Genomic DNA, 20,289 nt, shown 5'->3' with positions numbered 1-20,289 from the left:
GACATTCTCCTGGCAGTGCCCGAGCGGCTGACGGGCTGCGAGGCTTGCCAGCTCAGTCACGTTTGGCAGCCTGGATACTGTGTGCACAGGAAGACAATGCACTGTACTGTCAGCAGGGCAGCCTTTCAGCTCACTCTCAACTTGTGCTTAGCAGGAGCAGTGCAGGAGCACCAGGTACAGGAGCTATGGCCCCAGTGCCAGGTCTGGGCACAGGTCAAGCCCTCCAAGACTCTGCTCCTGTCGCTGGTCATGCAGCTGACTCGGCAGACCTTGTGAGGTGGCATTTACAGCAGGGGCAAACAGAAGCAGACTCCAGCCTTTCCTTGCAGTGGACACTGGAGGGCAGAGGGTCTCGGAAAGCAGAGACGGCTACGATCACACTTAACAGACTTGCGCGCCTGCGGTTAAAAGGCCAGTGATTTAACAGCTCTCATCCAAGCCCTGATCACCTTGTGTCTTGACTTCCCTCCTTGTCTGCTGCCACCTTGCCTCACTCAGCCTCCTTCCGAACGCTGCCAGCAAGATCGTCTTGCTGGCCCTGGGACCACACCAGGTGTCCTTTGTGTCCATCCACTGGCCTCCCCGTCTCCACCACCTCAAACACACACTACATGTCCTCGCCTTCAGAGCCCTTCATGCTCCACCTCAACTCTGCCAGGGACGCCAACCGCAGTCACCTACTTCTCCCACGTTCACGCTGCCATCCCTCCACGTGGGAAAACACCCTGGTCAAAACTCCCAAGACCACCACCCAACCCTCCTTCCAGTCCCTCCCTATGCCCACCTTGCCATGAGGCTGAGAGAATACTGCTGTGACTCACTGATTGTTGCCAGCACCCGGTTTGGCACATCTACAACTTGTGCACGCAGCTGGCCTGTGCTAAAACACCCCGTCGGTGCTGTTCCCTCGTCCTCTCTCCTCCTCATCCACTTGTCTGCCTCACTCACCTGGTCTGTGTCAGACTGTAAGCTCTCTGAGGCAGAGACTGTCCTTCACTGGGTGTACACTGCACAGCTATTAGTACAATGGCCCTGCACCCAGTCCAGCAGTGCAACACAAATAATCAGTGGGCTGGTTCTTCAGCGCTGGAGGGGGACAAGCTTCTGAGATGGACAGAGAGCAGAGGTGGATGGGTGGGATGACGTGGGCCAGAAACACCTGCAGTGCTGGGGCCGCAATCTGACAACGAGGAGGATAGGAGTGAAGGTCTACGGAATTGAAAACAAAGGGCATCTCTTACAGGCTGTCAGGCAGGAGGCGAGCAAGACCTGCTCCCAAGAGCAGGATCCTGCACTCCTGAGGGATTTAATCACCTGCCTAGCTGATGGCAAACAGAGATGCCCAAACTAGGTTACTGCCTGTAGGCATTAGAATCCAGAAAGTACGGAGCCCCGCCCCAGCTCTGTATCTTACTGTAGGGAGGGAATGATTGAGAAGAATATGGAAGCTTGGAACTAGTGGCCACCAGCTACATGGCTTCAGTACAGTGAGAAAGGGGATCCCAGAGCACAATGTACGTGGGGAACACAGGGGAACCAGGAAAGCTAGCTAGTAAGGCCTTAACCCAGGGGTCGGCAACCTTTCAGAAGTGGTGTGCCGAGTCTTCCTTTATTCACTCTAATTTAAAGGTTTCGTGTGCCAGTAATACATTTTAACCTTTTTAGAAGGTCTCTTTCTATAAGTCTATAATATATAACTAAACTATTGTTGTATGTAAAGTAAATAAGGTTTTTAAAATGTTTAAGAAGCTTCATTTAAAATTAAATTAAAATGCAGAGCCCCCTAGACCGGTGGCCAGGACCTGAGCAGTGTGAGTGCCACTGAAAATCAGCTCACGTGCTACCTTCGGCACGCGTGCCATAGGTTGCCTACGCCTGCCTTAACCTAATGGTTTTGCTGATTTAACTACCAGTGTAGTTAAACCAGTGGCAAAGCTCCCTAGAGTAGATGCAGTTCTATCAGGATATACCCTCACAGCTTATTCTGGTTCATACGCTATACCAGCACTGAGTGCCTGGTTGAAGCGGGTTCACACTAGGACTCGTACTGGCAAACGTTTTGGTTGGTCTCCCTTGTGTTATGGTACAACTGCTGCAGCACCTTCCCCTGGGCTGGGCACTGCAGCTCGGCCCTGTCATACCCCAGCTGCTGCACGCCCTCTGCAGTGTCTGAAGAGACACCTTTATTTCTGCAGCTACTCTGCCGCTGAGCTTGCACGGCTCTTGCTCCCCACAGGCCGAGGAAATTGGGACTTCATTCCTGGACCAGGCAGCAGCACGCAGCTTGTAGCTTTACGTGGAGCCAGCCCCATGGGGTTGGTCGCAGAGGTGGGCTAACAGAAAGGGAGGCATTCCAAAATCACACTGGGAATAAGGGGTAGGTCAGGCTTCCAATCACTGCAATCCCCAGGCAGCAGAGTTCAAAAATTGACCAGAGCAGTTGCTGTCACTGTGGACCTGCTGATGGAGGACTGCTTCTACCGGTACAGATACCACAGCATCTGCACAGGTGGCCTACTGGTGGAACAGAGCCAGGGGAGGACTGATGCCAGTCAGGGAGGTGGTTTTCAGCCACTGACGGAGAGCTGGGGTTTTACCAGCAGGACTGCAAGTCGACTGTGGATCCACACAAAGGGTATGTCTACACTGCAGTGGAGAGGGATACCTGAGCTAGCTTTTACTGGGACAGCTCGCTAAATGGAGCAGTGAAGCCGCGGCAGTGCCCATTAGCCACCCAAGTACGTACCCAGGGGCCTGGGCAGGCCTGTCCTCAGGCAGTTAGCCTGTGCCACCACCCAAGATACGTGGCTGCACCGTGATTTGTAGGGAAGTCAGCGTAGATTGCCACATGTGCCGTAATCACCCGACAGCAGCGTAGGCATGAGATACGTTGATATGAGGAACATTTCACCGGCAGAACTGTGGAGCCCAAGCCTGGCCTGTATTGTTATAAAATCCCAGCTCTAGCCAACAGTGACACCACTACACCTTTTTACGTATAGCTCAACTCTTCTCAGTGCTCTAACATCTGAAATGTGGGGTGCCTCCTGGGAAGGTGGGTATGGTGAGTGAGCCAAATTTGGGGTCATGTGACCATGGGGTTCTCCAGATGCTGACCACGAAAAAAACCAGTTGTGCTAAAGAGTGACATTTTTGCAACATTTTTTTTAACCCAGCCTTGGGAATGAAACCCTACCTCTGCTCCTAGCACAGGGATCTTGCTCGCTGAATGGTCACCCCCAGAGAGTGCACAGCACCCACTAGCCCTTTGGAGGAGGAAAAATGAAAACAAGAGGAAGATAGAGGAGCCTACGGGGTTTGTAGGCCGGAAGCATTAAACTGATAACTTTCAAATCTGTTCAGGGCTGCTCTAAAGAGGATGGCGATTCGTGCTTAGCTCACAGAGATAAGCAGCAAGCCCCTGATCCAGGCCCTCCCAGCCAGTGTTAATTGAAGTCTGACCACAGGTTCTGAAGGGTAAAATCCGCCTCTCTCAGGAGAGTGTCTGTATTGGGAGAACATAATGAAAGGATTTGTGTGTGGAACAGACATAAAACTCTTTGCTGGCAGGGGAGGGGGTTCAGGGGAATAGGAGTGAGGGGTTGGAGGACTCAAGTGAGGCAATGGGGATTAGGGGGAGTGAGTGGGGACTGATATTGGGAAGGGGGACATGGAGATGAGTAGCAGATAGGGGTAGAAGTACCTGTCAGTCTCACATTCTTCCCTCCCGGTGTGTGCCAGGATCTGATGGGCTCTCTTGTGGGGGCTACCTCCTTCTTCCTACCTTCACACGAGTGCTGGAATCCAAGAGACCTAGCTCCTCTAGGGATGCCAAGCCCCTCTGCCTGCCCCTCCCCAGGATGCACCAGGAGCAGGGGGGACCCTGCCCATCTATGGAAGTCTGATCCCCCCCAAATCAGCTTGGGGGAGGGTGCCTGAGCCCCTCCTCCAGCCTCCCCTCACGTGAGCTGAGATCTGAAAGGTCCTGTGCCTCTCGGGGAAATCTGAGCCTCCCTCCCTGTCCCCCATGTGGCAGCCTGAGGGCGAACCTGATAACCTTCAAATCTGTTCAGGGCTGCTCTAAAGAGGATGGTGATTCGTTGTTCTCCATGTTCCCTGCAGGTAGGACAAGAAGAAATGGGCTAAATCTGCAGCAGGGAGATTGAGGTTAGCAACTAGGAAGAACTGTCTAACTCTAAGGGCAATTAAGGTCTGGGGACCTGCTTCCAAGGGAGGTTGTGGAATCACATCACTGGAAGTTTATAAGAACAGGTTGGACAAACCCCTCTCATAGCTAGTCTAAGTTCACTTGGTCCTGCTCAGTGCAGGGGGCACGAGGAGACAACCTCTTGAGGTCCCTTCCAGCCCCACGTTGCTATGATCCTGTGTGTGCCAGGATCTGTGGAAGCCCTGCCCCCCAGGTGTGAAGCTGGACACATGCCTCCTGGGAACATGCACCAAGGCAACACTGCTGACCCTGGGAACAGGTGTGCCTGATGCATACTACAGGCTTTCCAGCACCGGGGAGTGGAAATGGAAACACCTGCAGACCGAATGGAGTGGCTCACACATCCCAGAGCTATCATTTCAGGCTGTATTCATCTCCCTGGGGTATTCCCAGCTGAATGGAGACACCTCACACCTCTCTGACTTCTCTATGCTGCAGAGGAATGTGTAGAGCCCCTTCCCTCCACCCTCCCTAAATGGCCCCCCTTTCAGCAGGAGTGTGGACTGACAGCCTACAATTGTTAAGGTAGAAGCCACTTATCTGTTAAAGCTCAACTCTTCGAAGCGTTCTAAAATCTGCACCGTTACTTGGGTTACCTTGAAATCTACTATCTCTCACGGGGGCTGATAGTACAGTTAGTGACCCTAATGTGGCGCCTTCTGACCAAGGGGTTCCTGAAATACAGACTCCTGGGAAAAAACAGCATTTAATAAAGTTCACAGATTCTAAAGGGAGGAGAGAGACACCAGTCTTCTCTCACAGGTTTTACGTTCCTGTAACCACCTTGTAATAAAGTTGTCAAGTGTTTGGGACACAATATAACGTCTTTCTTTCACCAGCCCTAAAAGCCACTACACAAGCTAAACATTTCAAAGCACAACCATTATTCCCATTCCACTATAACAAAGTATATTTTGGGGGCGGGGGTATTTAGGAATCACATAACAACCGCATGGTCTAGCAGAGAGAACTGTGGAGTGGGACTCAGGAAACCTGGGCTCTATTCTCAGCTCTGCCAGTGGAATGACTTTGGCCAAGTCACTTTAATCACTCTGTGCCTCAGTTTCCCTATCTGTACAATAGAGATAATGACGTTTCCCTCCTTGCGACCTACAGATGAAAAGCACTATATAGAGCTAGACATTATCATCATTATCTGGCAGGAGCAGTATCTGAACTGGACACTTACATGACTACAACCACCTAATGACCAGACTCTTACCATCATTTCTTTTTCTGTTAAAAAAAACAAACAAACAGGAAATTAAATGGCAAACACTGTTATTAACCCAGAGCTAATGTTACTCAGTGATGTCTCGGGCCCTTCAAGAACACCAGGTTGAGCAAAACTCCAACTTGTGAAAAGCAAAAGGAATATTGAGCTATTGTAAACATCCACGCAACCAGAGCTCTAGAGATGCCCAATTACACCCGTAAAACACACTAACATAGCACTCTGTCTTTGCAGTGCATTGACCAGGAGCTCCCAGTGCTCAACCGGCCTAGCCTACTCCAAAGAAAGATCAGCCCCTCTGCAACTCCCTTAGTCAGTTCACCCCCACGTGCAAGATGCCATCAGCACTCTGCTTCCACTCACCCTTCATTAAACTCACAGACACACTCACCTCCTGTCACAGGGAAAGGAGCAATTACAGACAAGTAGCAGATACCCTGCCCATGAGGGAAGTTTCTTGCTAAACTCCCCACTCCTTATGGTTGGTTCAGGCCCTCAAACAAGAGGCCTCATGTGCCTTGTACATCTGGGCTTAATGTAACTGGTTTTTTTCATTATCCATATACATGTCCAATCCTTACAGGAATCTTACTAAGCTCTTGGATCATTAATAGCCTGTGGCAGTGAGTTCCACAGGTTAGTGATACACTGTGAATACATTCCCTTTATCATTGCTAATTCTGCCTCCTTCCAGTTTTCCCCTCATTGTTGTATGTGGGAAAGAATGAATGGCAGCACCCCACCCACCTCCTCTATACCGGTAGTCAGTCAAATGAGGGCACTGGAATATTATTCTCCCTCCTGGTCTTTATGCAGCCTGCTTGCTGGTTTGACCACTAATGCACACTAAGCTGTCCACAGCGATGCCCAGGTTTTTGCCGGAAGGAACCCAATGAAGTGTCCAAGGCCTGGTCAGCACAAGAATTTACATCAGAAAATCCACCATCAGAGAGACAGAGCTAAACTGACCTAGCTCCCAGGGTAGAAAGCACTAAGTCAACAGAAGAATTCTCCCGTTGACTTAACAACTGCCTCTCGGGGAGATGGATTGTCTACGGTGATGGGAGAAGCCCTCCCGTGCATGTAGGTAGTGTCTACGATGCACCACTGTAGCACTTTAAGTGTAGATGTGCCCTACATTCACAGTCCTCATCCTAGGACAGAGATTTGTGTTACCCGCTCGGAGAGCTGACCCTTTATCCCTACTGATTTCTCTCTCTCAGCCAGCCAGAGACTGCTCCATGACACTGCTCCATTCTATGGTGACCAGTCTGTAGTCGTCAGCCTCTCCAGGGAGCTTTGCAAGCACCTTGCCATGCGGTATAGATCCCTCCAGGCAGCTCTGCTACTGTTCCTCTTGCACTCTCAGCTCTGCCGGGCAACTGACCTCTCTGTGCTCAAGGGACAGCTTTGCACTCTCCAGTTCCAAACGCAGAAGCAGCAAGCCTTCAGCACTACCCAGCCTGTGCCATTCATGCCTGCCTCTCTACAGCCTGAATAGGCATGGTACGTGGCGGGATGGTGTGCTAGCACCATTCCCAAGCTGCTATTTGTCCTCCAAAATCTTGGCTTTCATTAACAAAAGGGAAGTCTCTAGCTGTTACAGCTGCAATGAAACCTTGAAAATGTGATGTGAGCATAACTGAGGCAGTGACACCTGTCAAGTCTGTGGGCGGCAGAGGAGTGAACACCCCATTCACATTCCTGGGTGTTAGAGCAGCATGAGCTGAGTTAAATGTTAACTAGGTCACTGCTTGTCGGATGATATATATAAGGAGAGGATCCTACCCAAACAGATCTGCCCATACGCTTTAATGATGGTTCTTTTTGGCACCATGAGTGGGTGGGCTTGGAAGATAACCTCATTTATTTTTTTCTGCAGGCAAAAAGGAGTCAAGCTCCAGGCCTCTGCACCACCAAGGAACATCTGCACAATCTGTTTCGAGCGGTGCCCCATGTGGATGGAGCTTGGAAGAGCACCACTACCTTTTTTCTTCCAGTTCAACCTCTAAGCCGCAGACCACCTAGCCCATAGCCCTTATGTCTGCTCATGCAATCTGGACCCAGCCGCTGATGTGTCACCCAGCCCATGCCACCTTGCGCTACATCCTCTTGGGCCAACAGCCTGTTGGCCAAAAGAGCTAATGCAATTGTGAGGTATCAATGGGAATCTCGAGTAGGAGTCGAGAGGTTATTTAACCTCTGGATTTTGCACTGGTGTGACCACTGCTGGAATCCTTTGTCCGTGTTTGGAGCCACAGGCCAAGAAAGATGTTGATAAACTGGAGAGGGGTCAGCGAAGAGCCACGGCGATGAATAAAGAGTTAGAAAACCTGCCTCGCAGTGACAGACTCCAAGAGCTCAATGTGTTTAGTTTAGCAAACAGCAGGTTAAGGAGTGACTTGATCAGTCTAAGTACCTGCCTGAGGAACAAACGTTTAATACGAGGCTCTTCAATCTAACAGAGAAAGGTCTAATGTGATCCAACAGCAGGAAGTTAAATCTAAACAAATAAGGCACGAATGTTTAACAGGGAGAGTAATTAACCACTGGAACCATTTCCCAAGGGCCACAGTGGACTCTCCATCGCTGACAGCATTCCAATCAAGACCGGCAGGTTTTCTAAAAGATGGGCTCTAGCTATTACTGTGGGGCAGGTCTCTGGCCTGTGCTATGCTCCAGATCAGACTAGACCATCCCAATTCCGCCCACCCCCGCACCCCTCGCTCTGGGATCTATGGAACTCAGCTACCAATCACTTTGAGGAAAGCCGCGCTTTAATCAGGGCACTAGCTGCAGAGATTGCAAGTGCACATGTATAAAACTGATCTCACTCTCACTCTGCTCTGCTCCAGCCACTGTGGGCAGAAACCTCTATGGGGCTGAGGGCACTGACCCGTCCCCCCCACCTGACTCCCCCAGGTACCCCAGATACACAACCAGCTCTCACACCTGGCCGGAGATCCCCAGGACACAGTAACTAGCACCATTCTAAGCTTCCCCTGAGAATTCCCCCAGAACGCTCTCTCTGAGCAGGACGCTGATGTCTTTTTGCTCCCTGTTCCTTGGGCAGTGGCTCACATACTCAACATGCCAAGCAGAGACACACTGGGTTACCAGGGTCAAGTCTGAAGCCCTGCCCCAGCAGAGATGGGGACAGCTCCTGTCAGACTAAGGTAAGGTCTGAGCTCCAAGGACAGGGCAGAGCACTTGATCTCAGGAAGGGGCAGAGGGACATCTGCACAGCCAGTCTATGGGCAGGACGAGCAGGAAGTTGACAACACCCCCACAACCTGCCAACCCCTCCCCAGCCAGAGAGGTGAAGCATGCAGCAGCATTTGGCTCAGGGCACATACCAGATGTTTTTTAGGGAGAGTCTTCTCCCAGCAGCATGGCCCTCCGCAGGGTAATTATCACCCAAGTGTCAGCAGATCGAGAGCCGTCACAGCTGCTCCCAAAGGGCCAGGAGCTGGCCAGCATCAGATGCTGGGCAGATGGGCTGGTGTGAAAGCTACGGGAGCCAGCTGGGCAGATGGGCTGGTGTGAAAGCTATGGGAGCCAGCCAGGGGAAGTGTTCCTGCTGCAGCCCAGCTCCACCCCAGGTCAGCACTTCGGGGCCACCTGGCCTCCCAGGCCCTATGGAGGATTGCAGCTCTCAGACCCACTCCAGTTGCTTCTCTGCCCAGGTGATACAAGGGCTGCTCAAGCTAGCAGCCTCCTGGTTTCTTGAGCGGTGGGGAGGGGAGCGGTGGCAGGGCACCATCTGCGAGGAACTTGCCTGCCTACCCTGGTGTGACACAGACCAAATCTTGGACCTGCAGGGCACAGCACGAAGCTGCTGGAGAGTGGCACAGGCTGCAGCAGGTCCAGCTTTCCAAGGGAGACGTGCTCCCAGGCCCAATCCAGGACAGGGGGGGCGGGGGGCACTAGCCACCAAGGGGGCAGTGCCTTGTGCCTTGTGTTTGCATTTGTAATCTCTGCACAAGGTTCGAACAGTGTTTGAAAAACATGCCCCCAGCCAGGGTGGTTGTGGTATTGGGGTGGGTGGGGTTGGCGACTGGCCTGGTGGCCTCCTGAAAAGCAGAGCTGTACATCACGCTGCATGAGCCCCCAGGGAGCATGCAATGAGCTCCCCAACAGAGGGCACTGCGGGGACCCCTGTCGCATATTGGCCCCGGAAGTGGCTGCTGGGAAGACGTTTCTGCTTCCAGCCACCTTCTAAATGGAGGCTCTGGCTTGGGGAGGGTTTTTAAATGGAAATGGGGGAGGGCTGGGAACGGGGAGCTCTGGGACAGGCACCCTGAATGGGGAGCATGGGACACTGGCATCAGCAGCACAGCAGGAAGGTTTCTTGGGGAGGGAACCCACAGTTGCTATGTAAACTGAGAAGTCCAATATGCCTTGTTATTGCAGCTGCTCTAGCCAACCCTAGAGACCATCGGAGTGTCCTGGGTACGCTTGGGCCCCACAGTGGGCTGACAGCCTGTATGCTCCAAAGCAGAAGCAGAGGGATCACGTCTCTTTGTTAGGGGAGGCAGGGAAAGGCGAAGCACTGACAGAGGGAGAAAGAGAGCATCCTGCACTGGCCAGGCTAGACAGCAGGAAGCGAGGTGCCCAGGTGCTAGTCTCTGGCCTGCCACCGGTTCGCCTCTTGGCCTTGGGCAAGTCAGAACGGCTCTGTTCCTCAGTTTCCACCTCTATAATGGAGCAATAAAGGGCCTGACCCGCCCCCATGCTACAGAGGGGTAAGGAGCTAAGGCCAGGTATTGCTGGGTGCGATGGGGTGAACCCTGCACCTGCATTTCAGCAGCTTCCTGCCCGCTGGCTGTTAGCATTACCGTCCAGCTCATCCTCCATCACTGTGCCTTCCCAGAGGGATCCGCAAGTCTCCTGGCACTAGCACAGCCCGAGGTATGGCAGGGACCCTGTGGGAAGGCCGTCTGCAGCACTGCTCTGGTGCATTTACACTCAGCCCTTTTGACTTTCCCTGAGCGAGAACTACATTGGCAAATTGCTAGGAGCCCAAAGGACCATCACAGAACAGAGCAAGTCACAGGCACTTTCATCTGTTCAGTGGAGGTGCAGCTTAGGTCCCAGCCAAGCAGCATGGACCCACTGAATGATGGGAAATGTAGTCTCTGGAGATGCCACCTCTCCACAGAAACTGTGAGCTGCAGTGTCAAACCGGATCAGGCGCTCCTACCTTAGCCTCTCCCACAGCATCTCTGCTCCTGAATGGCTCTCCTGACTCCCTCCCTCCAAGGCAGACGGTGACAGAATCCCATACAAGTGGGACGTTCCTTCTTGTAGGCCATGGGCTCCAGGGTTCCCTTTCTCACTCTTCACAGCATCCAAGCAAGCCCTGCCCTTGAGCTGCTGCAGCCCATGGAGTGCAAAGCACCACATGACGTGCCACGAGCCCAAGACATACAGGAGCCACACTCCCACTCTGCCACAAGCCGTGCCAATGAGCCAGGCTCTCTGCTCCGGTTCAGTGCCTTCAGCCCACCACCCCTGTCTCCAGCACTGTCAGCCCAGACAGAACCCCGCTGGCAGGACTCTGAGCCGCCTCACATTCTCAGACTCACCAGGGCGTGTTTGCGCTTCCTGCCAGGCCGCCCCGCTTTCCTCGTGGCTGTCCCTGATTCCTGCTTCTCATCCTTGCTCCGGTTCTCCTCCAGCTCCTCTTCCCTCTGCTAGGCGAAGAGAGAGTGCAGAGTCAGTGCAGTAGATCACAGCAGGGGCTAGACAGCTGCTCCCTCAACTCCAGCATATTTTACATTTCTACATTGCCTGTCATCCCAAAGCACGGCCCAGGCTATGGACAGGGGGTGGAAAGCAGCACGCAGTAACACGACCTGGCGGGTTAGGTCAGGAAGGGTCCTGGCACAGGAGGAAGAGATTTCCACCCTTTGGATATCGGCTCAGATTGCCCAGATTGACAGCTCAGCTAAAAGCTGGCACCAAAGCAGCCCCGTGTCTCCTAGCGCTGCATCGGGGGCACTGTGCCTCCTTCTGAGCCACCAGCCCCACTTCCTGCAATACCCAAGCTGACCAGCCAGCGGGACTGGAATCTGACTAGTTCCCAGCCCCTGGTGGGCTGGCTGCAGCCAGTGAGGGCGGAGCGGACATTGACATGACAGGAAGCAGCTCCAGGGTTTGAGGTGGATGCGTTCAAAGGGAGGGTTCAGCTGTCCCTGGAGTTTGGCGTGCTGAGCCCCAGGGTGCAGCTTCATCTCCTCCCCTCCAGGGCCTGGAGCACTGGCACAGGCAGCCCCATGTCCCAGCCCCAGCAAGCTGATGCGACGCTGGCACTTGGCATGGGTGGAGGAATGTGAACATGTCCCAAGGAGAGGAACCTGTGTCACATTCCCAGAGCAGCAGCTCATGTTCCCTGGGGGAGGCCCTGGCCCCACTGCCAGTCCAGTCACACAGGGTGCAAGCTGCTCTGCCCACAGGCTGTTGGGAATGGATTCAGCACAGGCTGCGGTAGGGCCAGCTTCCTGGAACCACACTGGCCCCTCAGCCTCTCTGCAGAACCTGCCAGCCAGGGGCACAGGGGCTGGGCTGAGGGTGTGCTGCGTGGGCTGCTATACAGACCTTCTGGTCCCTCCCAGCAGGCCTGGCTGGCTCCATTTCCCATGCCCCAGCAAGGGGCAGCACAGGGTGGGATGAGAGTGCAGCCCTCAAGTCATTCTCTAGCTCCTCCTTGGTGGCTGTGTGCCATGGGCAATGACAGGCCACTCAGGGATTGCAGCCAGCCATGTGCCTGAGGGTCACCCTGGGAGAGGAAAACAAGCCAGCTTCCAGTGGCAGGGATGCATTTCACTTGAGCCTCTAAGATCGCAGCCCCAGCCAAGGCAGGAAGAGGCCAGCAGACGGGGGAGAAGTGGAAGGAAAAGGGGGGGGGCACTGGAATAGGGAGAGGCCGGGGTTGGGGAGGCGATGCGAGCTGGCAGACAGACAGCTCCCGAGATCCAGCTGTGCCTCAACAGCTCCCAGTCTCCTGACATCTCAGGCACGAGCCCCAGCCACATTCCTGTCCCACCTGAACAGTACAGGGCTGCCACCAGCTGCCTGGGTAGCTCAGAGCCCGATAAGGAGAGAACCACCACGGAGCTCCAAGAGCAGGGGTGCCAACCAGCCAGGACTGTGCTCATCTGTAACCCCCACCTGCAGCCCCCCACTCTCCAGCCCTGGAGTCCTCCCCCTCACAATGCAACCAATGCCCCCCACACTCTACGAGTAAGTCAAGAGCGGTTCCTCCATGCCCCAGCACCACAGGCCCTGTGTGTTCCAGCTGGGAGGGTTCCCCTGGGGGGGACAGGGACACTGTGCGGGTGCCCTGCTGCAGTCCCCCGGCTCCGGAGTGGCTGTCATTTGGGGGATTGGCTGGGGGCCTTTCCTTCTGGAGGAGGTGACCCCAAGCCCTAGGGGTGGCTGCAGGGAGAAGGGCTTTCCCACTATTGCTGCAGTTTGGGAAGCACACGCTAATGGAACAGCTCCCCCTGCAGCGGCTCCTGTGCTTGCTTCCTCTGGGGGCACCCTCTCTGTGTCTCCCCACTCCGCTGCCTGCTCTCAGAGCAGGGGCCTCTCCTCAGAGCCGAGGCGGTTCTCCTGGCCCCACGAGCTGTCCTGATGAAGTTCTGAAACATGGAGCACACAGCCCGACTGCCATTCTCATGCCCACACCCAGCTGTGCCCTGGGGGAGAGTGGCCAGGCGCACACCGATTCAGATGGTATGGCCAGAAGGGACCATTTGAATCATCTAATCTGACACCCTACAGAATACAGGCCAGAGAACCTCACGTTGCTGCAGTCTCCCGTCAAGGCCGATGTAGGAGTTGGTTGACTTCAGTGTGTCAGAAGCCATTAAGGAATCTGAAGATGCCACATGCTGGACAGACGCGGCGACCTGGTTTTTCCACAGCTGCTTACTTCACTCACGTGCCCCTTTGGCTTTTTCTGTTCTGCTGTTCTCAGTGGCTTTAACTGCAGCCCATGAGGCCTGCTGCCACCCTGATGTGTTCACAGTAGCTGCTTCCCAAGCTCTGCCAGGTTTTAGGTGAGCTTTCAGAGTATCCTTATATCGTTTCCATGGGTCTCCCAGCGTACACGCTCCCATTTTCAGCTGTCCAGAAAATATTGCTTTGGGGAGTCGCTTATCACCCATATATACGAGGTCAACAGCCCAGCAAAGCTGCTCCTGTAAGATGAGGGATTCAAAGCTAGTCATGCAGCACGGGCCAGAACTTGGATGCCTGGTGTCCTGTGCAACCATTTGACGTCGGAGATGAGACGCAGACCGCGCATATGAAAACACGCTCGTTGCTTCAAGTGCCTGCTATCGAGCATCCATGTCTCACGGCCGTAGAGAAGAGTCCTTAGCTGAGATACATGGAGCTTGGGGTGAAGGCAAAGGCCTCTCACATTCCACAGGTGGCGACAAAGTCAACCCTAAGCAGCCCTGGCTTTTGAAACACACTGTGGGATTTCACCATTCATCACGGCATTTTTAGGTAAATCACTCCCGAGATAGCAACATTGCTGTACTGCATTAAGCAGCGTGCCCTCAGCTGTGATTTCAGGGGCAGACTCTTATTTTCCTGGCAAAGGCTGGTAAAGCAATTCGGTTTTCTTGAGGCGAACAGAGTCTGAATCGCTTTACTGATCTAGAAAAGCGCTACATAAGATGCTGCATGTCTACGACGGTACGTGCTACGTATGTACAAAGCGACAAAGAGTCTTGTGGCACCTTATAGACTAACAAATGTATTGGAGCATGAGCTTTCGTGGGTGAATACCCACTTCGTCAGACGCACGTGGTGGAAATTTCCAGAGGCAGGTATAAATATGCAGGCAAGAATTCTTGGCATTCTTGGACATTTCCACCACATGCGTCTGACGAAGTGGGTACTCACCCACGAAAGCTCATGCTCCAATACGTCCGTTAGTCTATCAGGTGCCACAGGACACTGTCGCTTTTTACAGACCCGGACTAACACGGCCACCCCTCTGATATGTACTGTGATACAGCATGGCCAGAGGGTAGCAGGAGAGTGTTAGCAGGGAGCCTTATTCCCTGCAAGGGGAGGAAGGTTTGCTATAGACTAACTAGAGCACCTGAAGCCAATTAGAGCACCAGCAGTCAGTCATGTGATAAAAACCCCTGCTTCAGTCAGACAGTGTGGGAGTTGGAGCAGGAAGGTTTGGCTGGAGCAGAGAGCAGTTTGAAGGAGTTGGAGACGAGAACAGTTTTGAAGACAGACAAAAGGAAAGTTTGGAGGAGTGCTTGTCATAAACAGATAGCTAAGGGTTAATGTTCTTTTACCTATAAAGGGTTAACAAAGGGAACCAAACATCTGACCAGAGGACCAATCAGGAAACAAGACTTTTTCAAATCTGGGTGGAGGGAAGTTTTGGGTGTGAGTTCTTTTGTTCTTTGTCTTGGTTCAGTGACCCTCTCGGCTCTGAGAGTGATCTTTCTATCTCCAGGCTTTCTAATCTTCTGTTTCCAAGTTGTAAGTACAAGGATAGTAAGACAATAGGTTTATATTGGTTTTTTTTTGTATTTACATGTGTGTAGTTGCTGGAATGTATTCTTTTTGGATAAGGCTGTTTATTCATTTTTTCTTTTAAGCAATTAACCCTGTATATTGTCACCTTGATACAGAGACCATTTAATGTCCTTTTTCTTTCTTTTAATATAAAGCTTTCTTTTTAAGACCTGTTTGAGTGTTTTTCCCTGGTTAAGAAACGAAGGGAGGGGGAAAATCTCTTTGTGTTAGATTTACTAAGCCTGACTTTGCATACCCTCTGGGTGAGGGGGGAGAGAGATTAGATCTCTCGGTACTTGTGTTTCAAGGACTTGAAGCAGGGAATCTCCCAGAGTACCCAGGGCGGGGAAATCTGGGAGGAGGTAAAGAGGATGGAATCCCTTTGTTTAAATTCACGGAGCTTGAATCTGTATATCTCTCCAGGAACCCAGGGAGGGAACACCTGGAGGGGAAGAGGGAGAAGGGAAGTGGGTTATTTCCCTTTGTGGTGAGACTCAGGGCATCTGAGTCTTGGGGGTTCCCCAGGGAAGGTTTTGGGGAGACCAGAGTGAGCCAGACACTGGAATTTTTCTGGCTGGTGGCAGCGATATCAGATCCAAGCTGGTAGTTAAGTTTGGAGGTTTCATACTAGCTTCTCATGTTCTGAACTCTAAGGTTCAGATCTGAGTAGGACAGTTATGACATGAGTGGCAGTGGTGTGGGATAAGATAAGAATCCACAAGCCAGTAGGAATATTATTTTCTTTTTCTCTGCTAGGGCTTTTATGCAGAGAGAAAGGGTGGTTTTAAAAAGAGCCAGCGAGAATTTTTTTTTTCTGTTCTCTGGTTGCAGTTTGGCTTGCATATTAAGCAAGGAACTATTAAGGTTGACAAAGGGTCTTTTGTTAAACTATAGCACTCCGATTGAGAGTCAAGTACCCAGCACAACACACATGCAAATAAAGTGGTTTTTCTGGTTTACTTTACATTTAAAAGATTAGCTAGAAAAAAAAAGGCACTGTTGGCTAGGCAAACCTCAGGAGACAACAGAGAGCCAGCAGTTCAAACAATAAACACCAGAGGGCACCCCAACACAAGAAAACAGGAACCATGACTTCCAAGGCAAAAATGGAGGCAGAGAGACAAATCAAAGAAGCAGACCACAGGCGACAAATGGAAAAAAGAGAAAAAGAGGCGGAGCTGAAAGAAAAGGAAGAAAACGTCAAACTTGCAGCCCATAAAAGAGAACAAGAAGCCAAAGAGGCAGGCCACCAACGAGAGATGGAAAAACAACAAAAAGAACTGGAAAAACAACAAAAACAGAGTGAAGAGAGGGAAAAAGAGAGAAAGCATGAAATGGACTTGGCGCGGGCGAGGCAGGACGCTCCAGCCAGTCCTAACAACCCTGCGCCAATGATTGTTCCACATCGCAGGAAATTTCCCACCTACAAGGCAGGTGATGACACTGAGGCCTTCTTAGAAAATTTTGAAAGGGCCTGTCTTGGGTACAGCATCCCTGAAGACCAGTACATAGTAGAGCTGAGGTCACAGCTCAGTGGACCCTTAGCAGAGGTGGCGGCTGAAATGCCAAAGAACAGAATGAACGATTATAAATTATTTCAAACCAAGGCCAGATTCAGAATGGGGATAACCCCGGATCATGCCCATCGGCGTTTCAGAACCCAAAAGTGGAAACCAGATGTGTCAATTCCCAGACACGCCTACTACGTTGGGAAAAATTATGAGGCCTGGATATCAGGAAACAATGTTAAATCCTTGGACGAACTGCACCTCCTCATACAAATGGAGCAGTTCTTGGATGGTGTTCCTGAGGACATAACACGGTAGATACAAGATGGAAAACCCAAAAATCTCACTGAGGCGGGGGAGATTGGAGCCAAATGGATGGAAGTGGCAGAAAGCAAGAAAGCTACTGTCAAGGGGAATGAATACCTCAGGGGGCACACCGACAATAAATCCTACAACCGAGGGCAACCCAAGACCCCTTCTACAACCCAAGGAAAGCCACAGACACCCTATTTTTCCACCTCACCAGTCTCCAGTAACCCACCTCAACCCAGTGACCAGTCAGCTGGAAGATGCTTCAAGTGTAATGAACTGGGACATATAAAGGCCAACTGCCCAAAGAACCCCAACCAAGTGCAGTTCATTACACCACCATCACACCAAAGATCCCCAGGCCCAGATGCCTCTCAAATACCCTTGGAGCGAAGGGAAATTTTGAGAGTGGGCGGAAAGAAGGTTACTGCGTGGAGAGACACGAGGGCACAAGTGTCAGCTATCCACCAATCTTTTGTCGACCCCAAATTCATCAACCCAAAGGCCCAAGTGACAATTTACCCCTTCATGTCGCAAGCTGTAGACTTGCCTACAGCTGAACTGCCTGTCCAGTACAAAGGCCGGTCAGGAATGTGGACTTTTGCAGTCTATGACAATTATTCCATCCCCATGCTACTGGGGGAAGATTTGGCCAACCAGGTGAAGCAGGCCAAGAGAGTGGGAATGGTTACACGTAGCCAAACCAGGCAAGCTTCCAGACCCATTCCTGTTCCTGAGCCGTCCACAGGAAACCCGTCTGTGCTACCAGAGACCCAGACAGAGGTAGTGGACCAGCATTCCCTGCCAACAACGAAAACAGCCACAGCACCTCCAGTCCCAGGCCCGGAACTGGAACAGCCCCCAAAACCAACACCAGTGCCAGCAATCGCAACCACACCTTCAACCCCAATGCCAGAGGGCGCCAGCGACCCTGAACTGGCAGAAGCAGCAGACAACCACACCCAAGAGGCTCAGCCAGAGCCTGAAATACCACCTGGTGCAAAAGCGGAGAGTGGTTCACCAGCAACGGAAACAACCCCATCACCAACATCGCTTCCAGAGGGACCAAGCCCAAGTCCACAGTCTAAGGGAGAACTGGTGTCTCCAGCTTCAAGGGACCAGTTCCAGACGGAGCAGGAAGCAGATGACAGCCTTCAGAAAGCTTGGGCGGCGGCACAGAGCACCCCACCGCCTCTCAGCTCTGCTCACCGATCCCGGTTTGTTGTAGAACAAGGACTTTTATACAAGGAGACTCTTTCTGGTGGACACCAGGAAGAATGGCATTCACAAAAACAGTTGGTGGTTCCAACTAAGTACAGGGAAAAGCTCTTAAGCTTAGCCCATGATCATCCCAGTGGCCATAATGGGGTGAACAGAACCAAGGACCAGTTGGGGAAGTCCTTCCACTGGGAGGGGATGGGCAAGGACGTTGCCAAGTATGTCTAGTCTTGTGAGGTATGCCAAAGAGTGGGAAAACCCCAAGACCAGGTCAAGGCCCCCTCCAGCCACTCCCCATAATTGAGGTCCCATTTCAGCAAGTAGCTGTGGATATTCTGGGTCCTTTCCCAAAAAAGACACCCAGAGGAAAGCAGTACGTACTGACTTTCGTGGACTTTGCTACCCGATGGCCGGAAGCAGTAGCTCTGGGCAACACCAGGGCTAAAGCTGTGTGCCAGGCACTAACTGACATTTTTGCCAGGGTAGGTTGGCCCTCCGACATCCTTACAGATTCAGGATCTAATTTCCTGGCAGGGACCATGAAAGAACTATGGGAAATTCATGGGGTGAACCACTTGGTTGCCACCCCATACCACCATCAAACCAATGGCCTGGTTGAAAGGTTTAATGGAACTTTGGGGGCCATGATACGTAAATTCATCAACAAACACTCCAATAATTGGGATCTAATGTTGCAGCAGTTGCTTTTTGCCTACAGGGCTGTACCACATCCCAGTTTAGGGTTTTCACCGTTTGAACTTGTGTATGGTCACGAGGTTAAGGGGCCATTACAGTTGGTGAAGCAGCAATGGGAGGGGTTTACGCCTTCTCCAGGAACTAACATTCTGGACTTTGTAAGCAACCTACAAAGCACCCTCCGACACTCTTTAGTGCTTGCTAAAGAAAACCTAAAAAATTCTCAGGAAGAGCAAAAGGCCTGGTATGACAAACATACCAGAGAACATTCCTTCAAGGTAGGAGACCAGGTTATGGTCTTGAAGGCGCAACAGGCCCATAAGATGGAAGCATCATGGGAAGGGCCATTCACGGTCCAAGAGCGCCTGGGAGCTGTTATCTACCTCATAGCATTTCCCAATTCCTCTCTAAAACCCAGAGTGTACCATGTTAATTCTCTCAAGCCTTTCTATTCCAGAGACTTAGAGGTTTGTCAGTTTACAGTCCAGGGAGATGATGCTGAGTGGCCTGAAGGTGTCTACTACAAAGGGAAAAAAGACGGTGGCGTGGAAGAGGTGAACCTCTCCACAACCCTGGAACGTCTGCAGCGGCAACAAATCAAGGAGCTGTGCACTAGCTTCGCCCCATTGTTCTCAGCCACACCAGGACGGACTGAACGGGCACTCCATTGACACAGGTAATGCTCACCCAATTAGAACCCCACCCTACCGGGTGTCTCCTCACGCCCAAGCTGCTATAGAACAGGAGATCCAGAACATGCTACAGATGGGTATAATACGCTCATCTACCAGTGCATGGGCATCTCCAGTGGTTCTGGTACCCAAACCAGATGGGGAAATACGCTTTTGCGTGGACTACTGTAAGCTAAATGCAGTAACTCGTCCGGACAACTATCCAATGCCACGCACCGATGAGCTATTGGAAAAGTTGGGACGTGCCCAGTTCATCTCTACAATAGACTTAACCAAGGGGTACTGGCAAGTACCACTGGATGAACCTGCCAAGGAAAGGTCAGCATTCGTCACCCAGGCGGGGGTATATGAATTTAATGTACTTCCTTTCGGGCTGCGAAATGCACCCGCCACCTTCCAGAGGCTGGTAGATGGTCTACTAGCAGGACTAGGAGAATATTCAGTTGCCTACCTCGATGATGTGGCCATTTTTTCTGACTCCTGGCCCGAACACCTACTACACCTGGAAAAGGTCTTTGAGCGCATCAGGCAGGCCGGACTAACTGTTAAGGCCAAAAAGTGTCAAACAGGCCAAAACAGAGTGACTTACCTGGGACACCAGGTGGGTCGAGGAACCATAAACCCCCTACAGGCCAAGGTAGATGCTATCCAAAAGTGGCTTGTCCCAAAGTCAAAGAAACAGGTTCAATCCTTCTTAGGCTTGGCCGGGTACTACAGGCGATTTGTACCACACTACAGCCAAATCACTGCCCCACTGACCGACCTGACCAAAAAGACCCAGCCAAATGCAGTTAAGTGGACTGATGAGTGTCAAAAGGCCTTTACCCAACTTAAGGCGACGCTCAT

The 20,289-nt window shown here is 52.0% G+C and overlaps 1 protein-coding gene across 6 annotated transcripts in view; it reads right to left on the bottom strand.

Moving 5' to 3' along the window:
- Nucleotides 1-20,289, bottom strand: part of DNMT3A (DNA methyltransferase 3 alpha) — a 284,321-nt gene that overhangs the window by 219,806 nt on the left and 44,226 nt on the right. For all 6 annotated transcript variants that reach the window (XM_050948759.1, XM_050948761.1, XM_050948762.1 and 3 more), the window contains exon 3: nt 11,051-11,158. In XM_050948759.1, the coding sequence (XP_050804716.1) occupies nt 11,051-11,158 (108 nt within the window). The remainder of the gene's footprint in view (nt 1-11,050; nt 11,159-20,289) is intronic.

This window comes from Gopherus flavomarginatus, chromosome 4 (genome assembly GCF_025201925.1).
Source record: "Gopherus flavomarginatus isolate rGopFla2 chromosome 4, rGopFla2.mat.asm, whole genome shotgun sequence".
Lineage (NCBI taxonomy): Eukaryota > Metazoa > Chordata > Testudines > Testudinidae > Gopherus > Gopherus flavomarginatus.
This window is presented reverse-complemented; position numbering and strand designations above follow the sequence as displayed.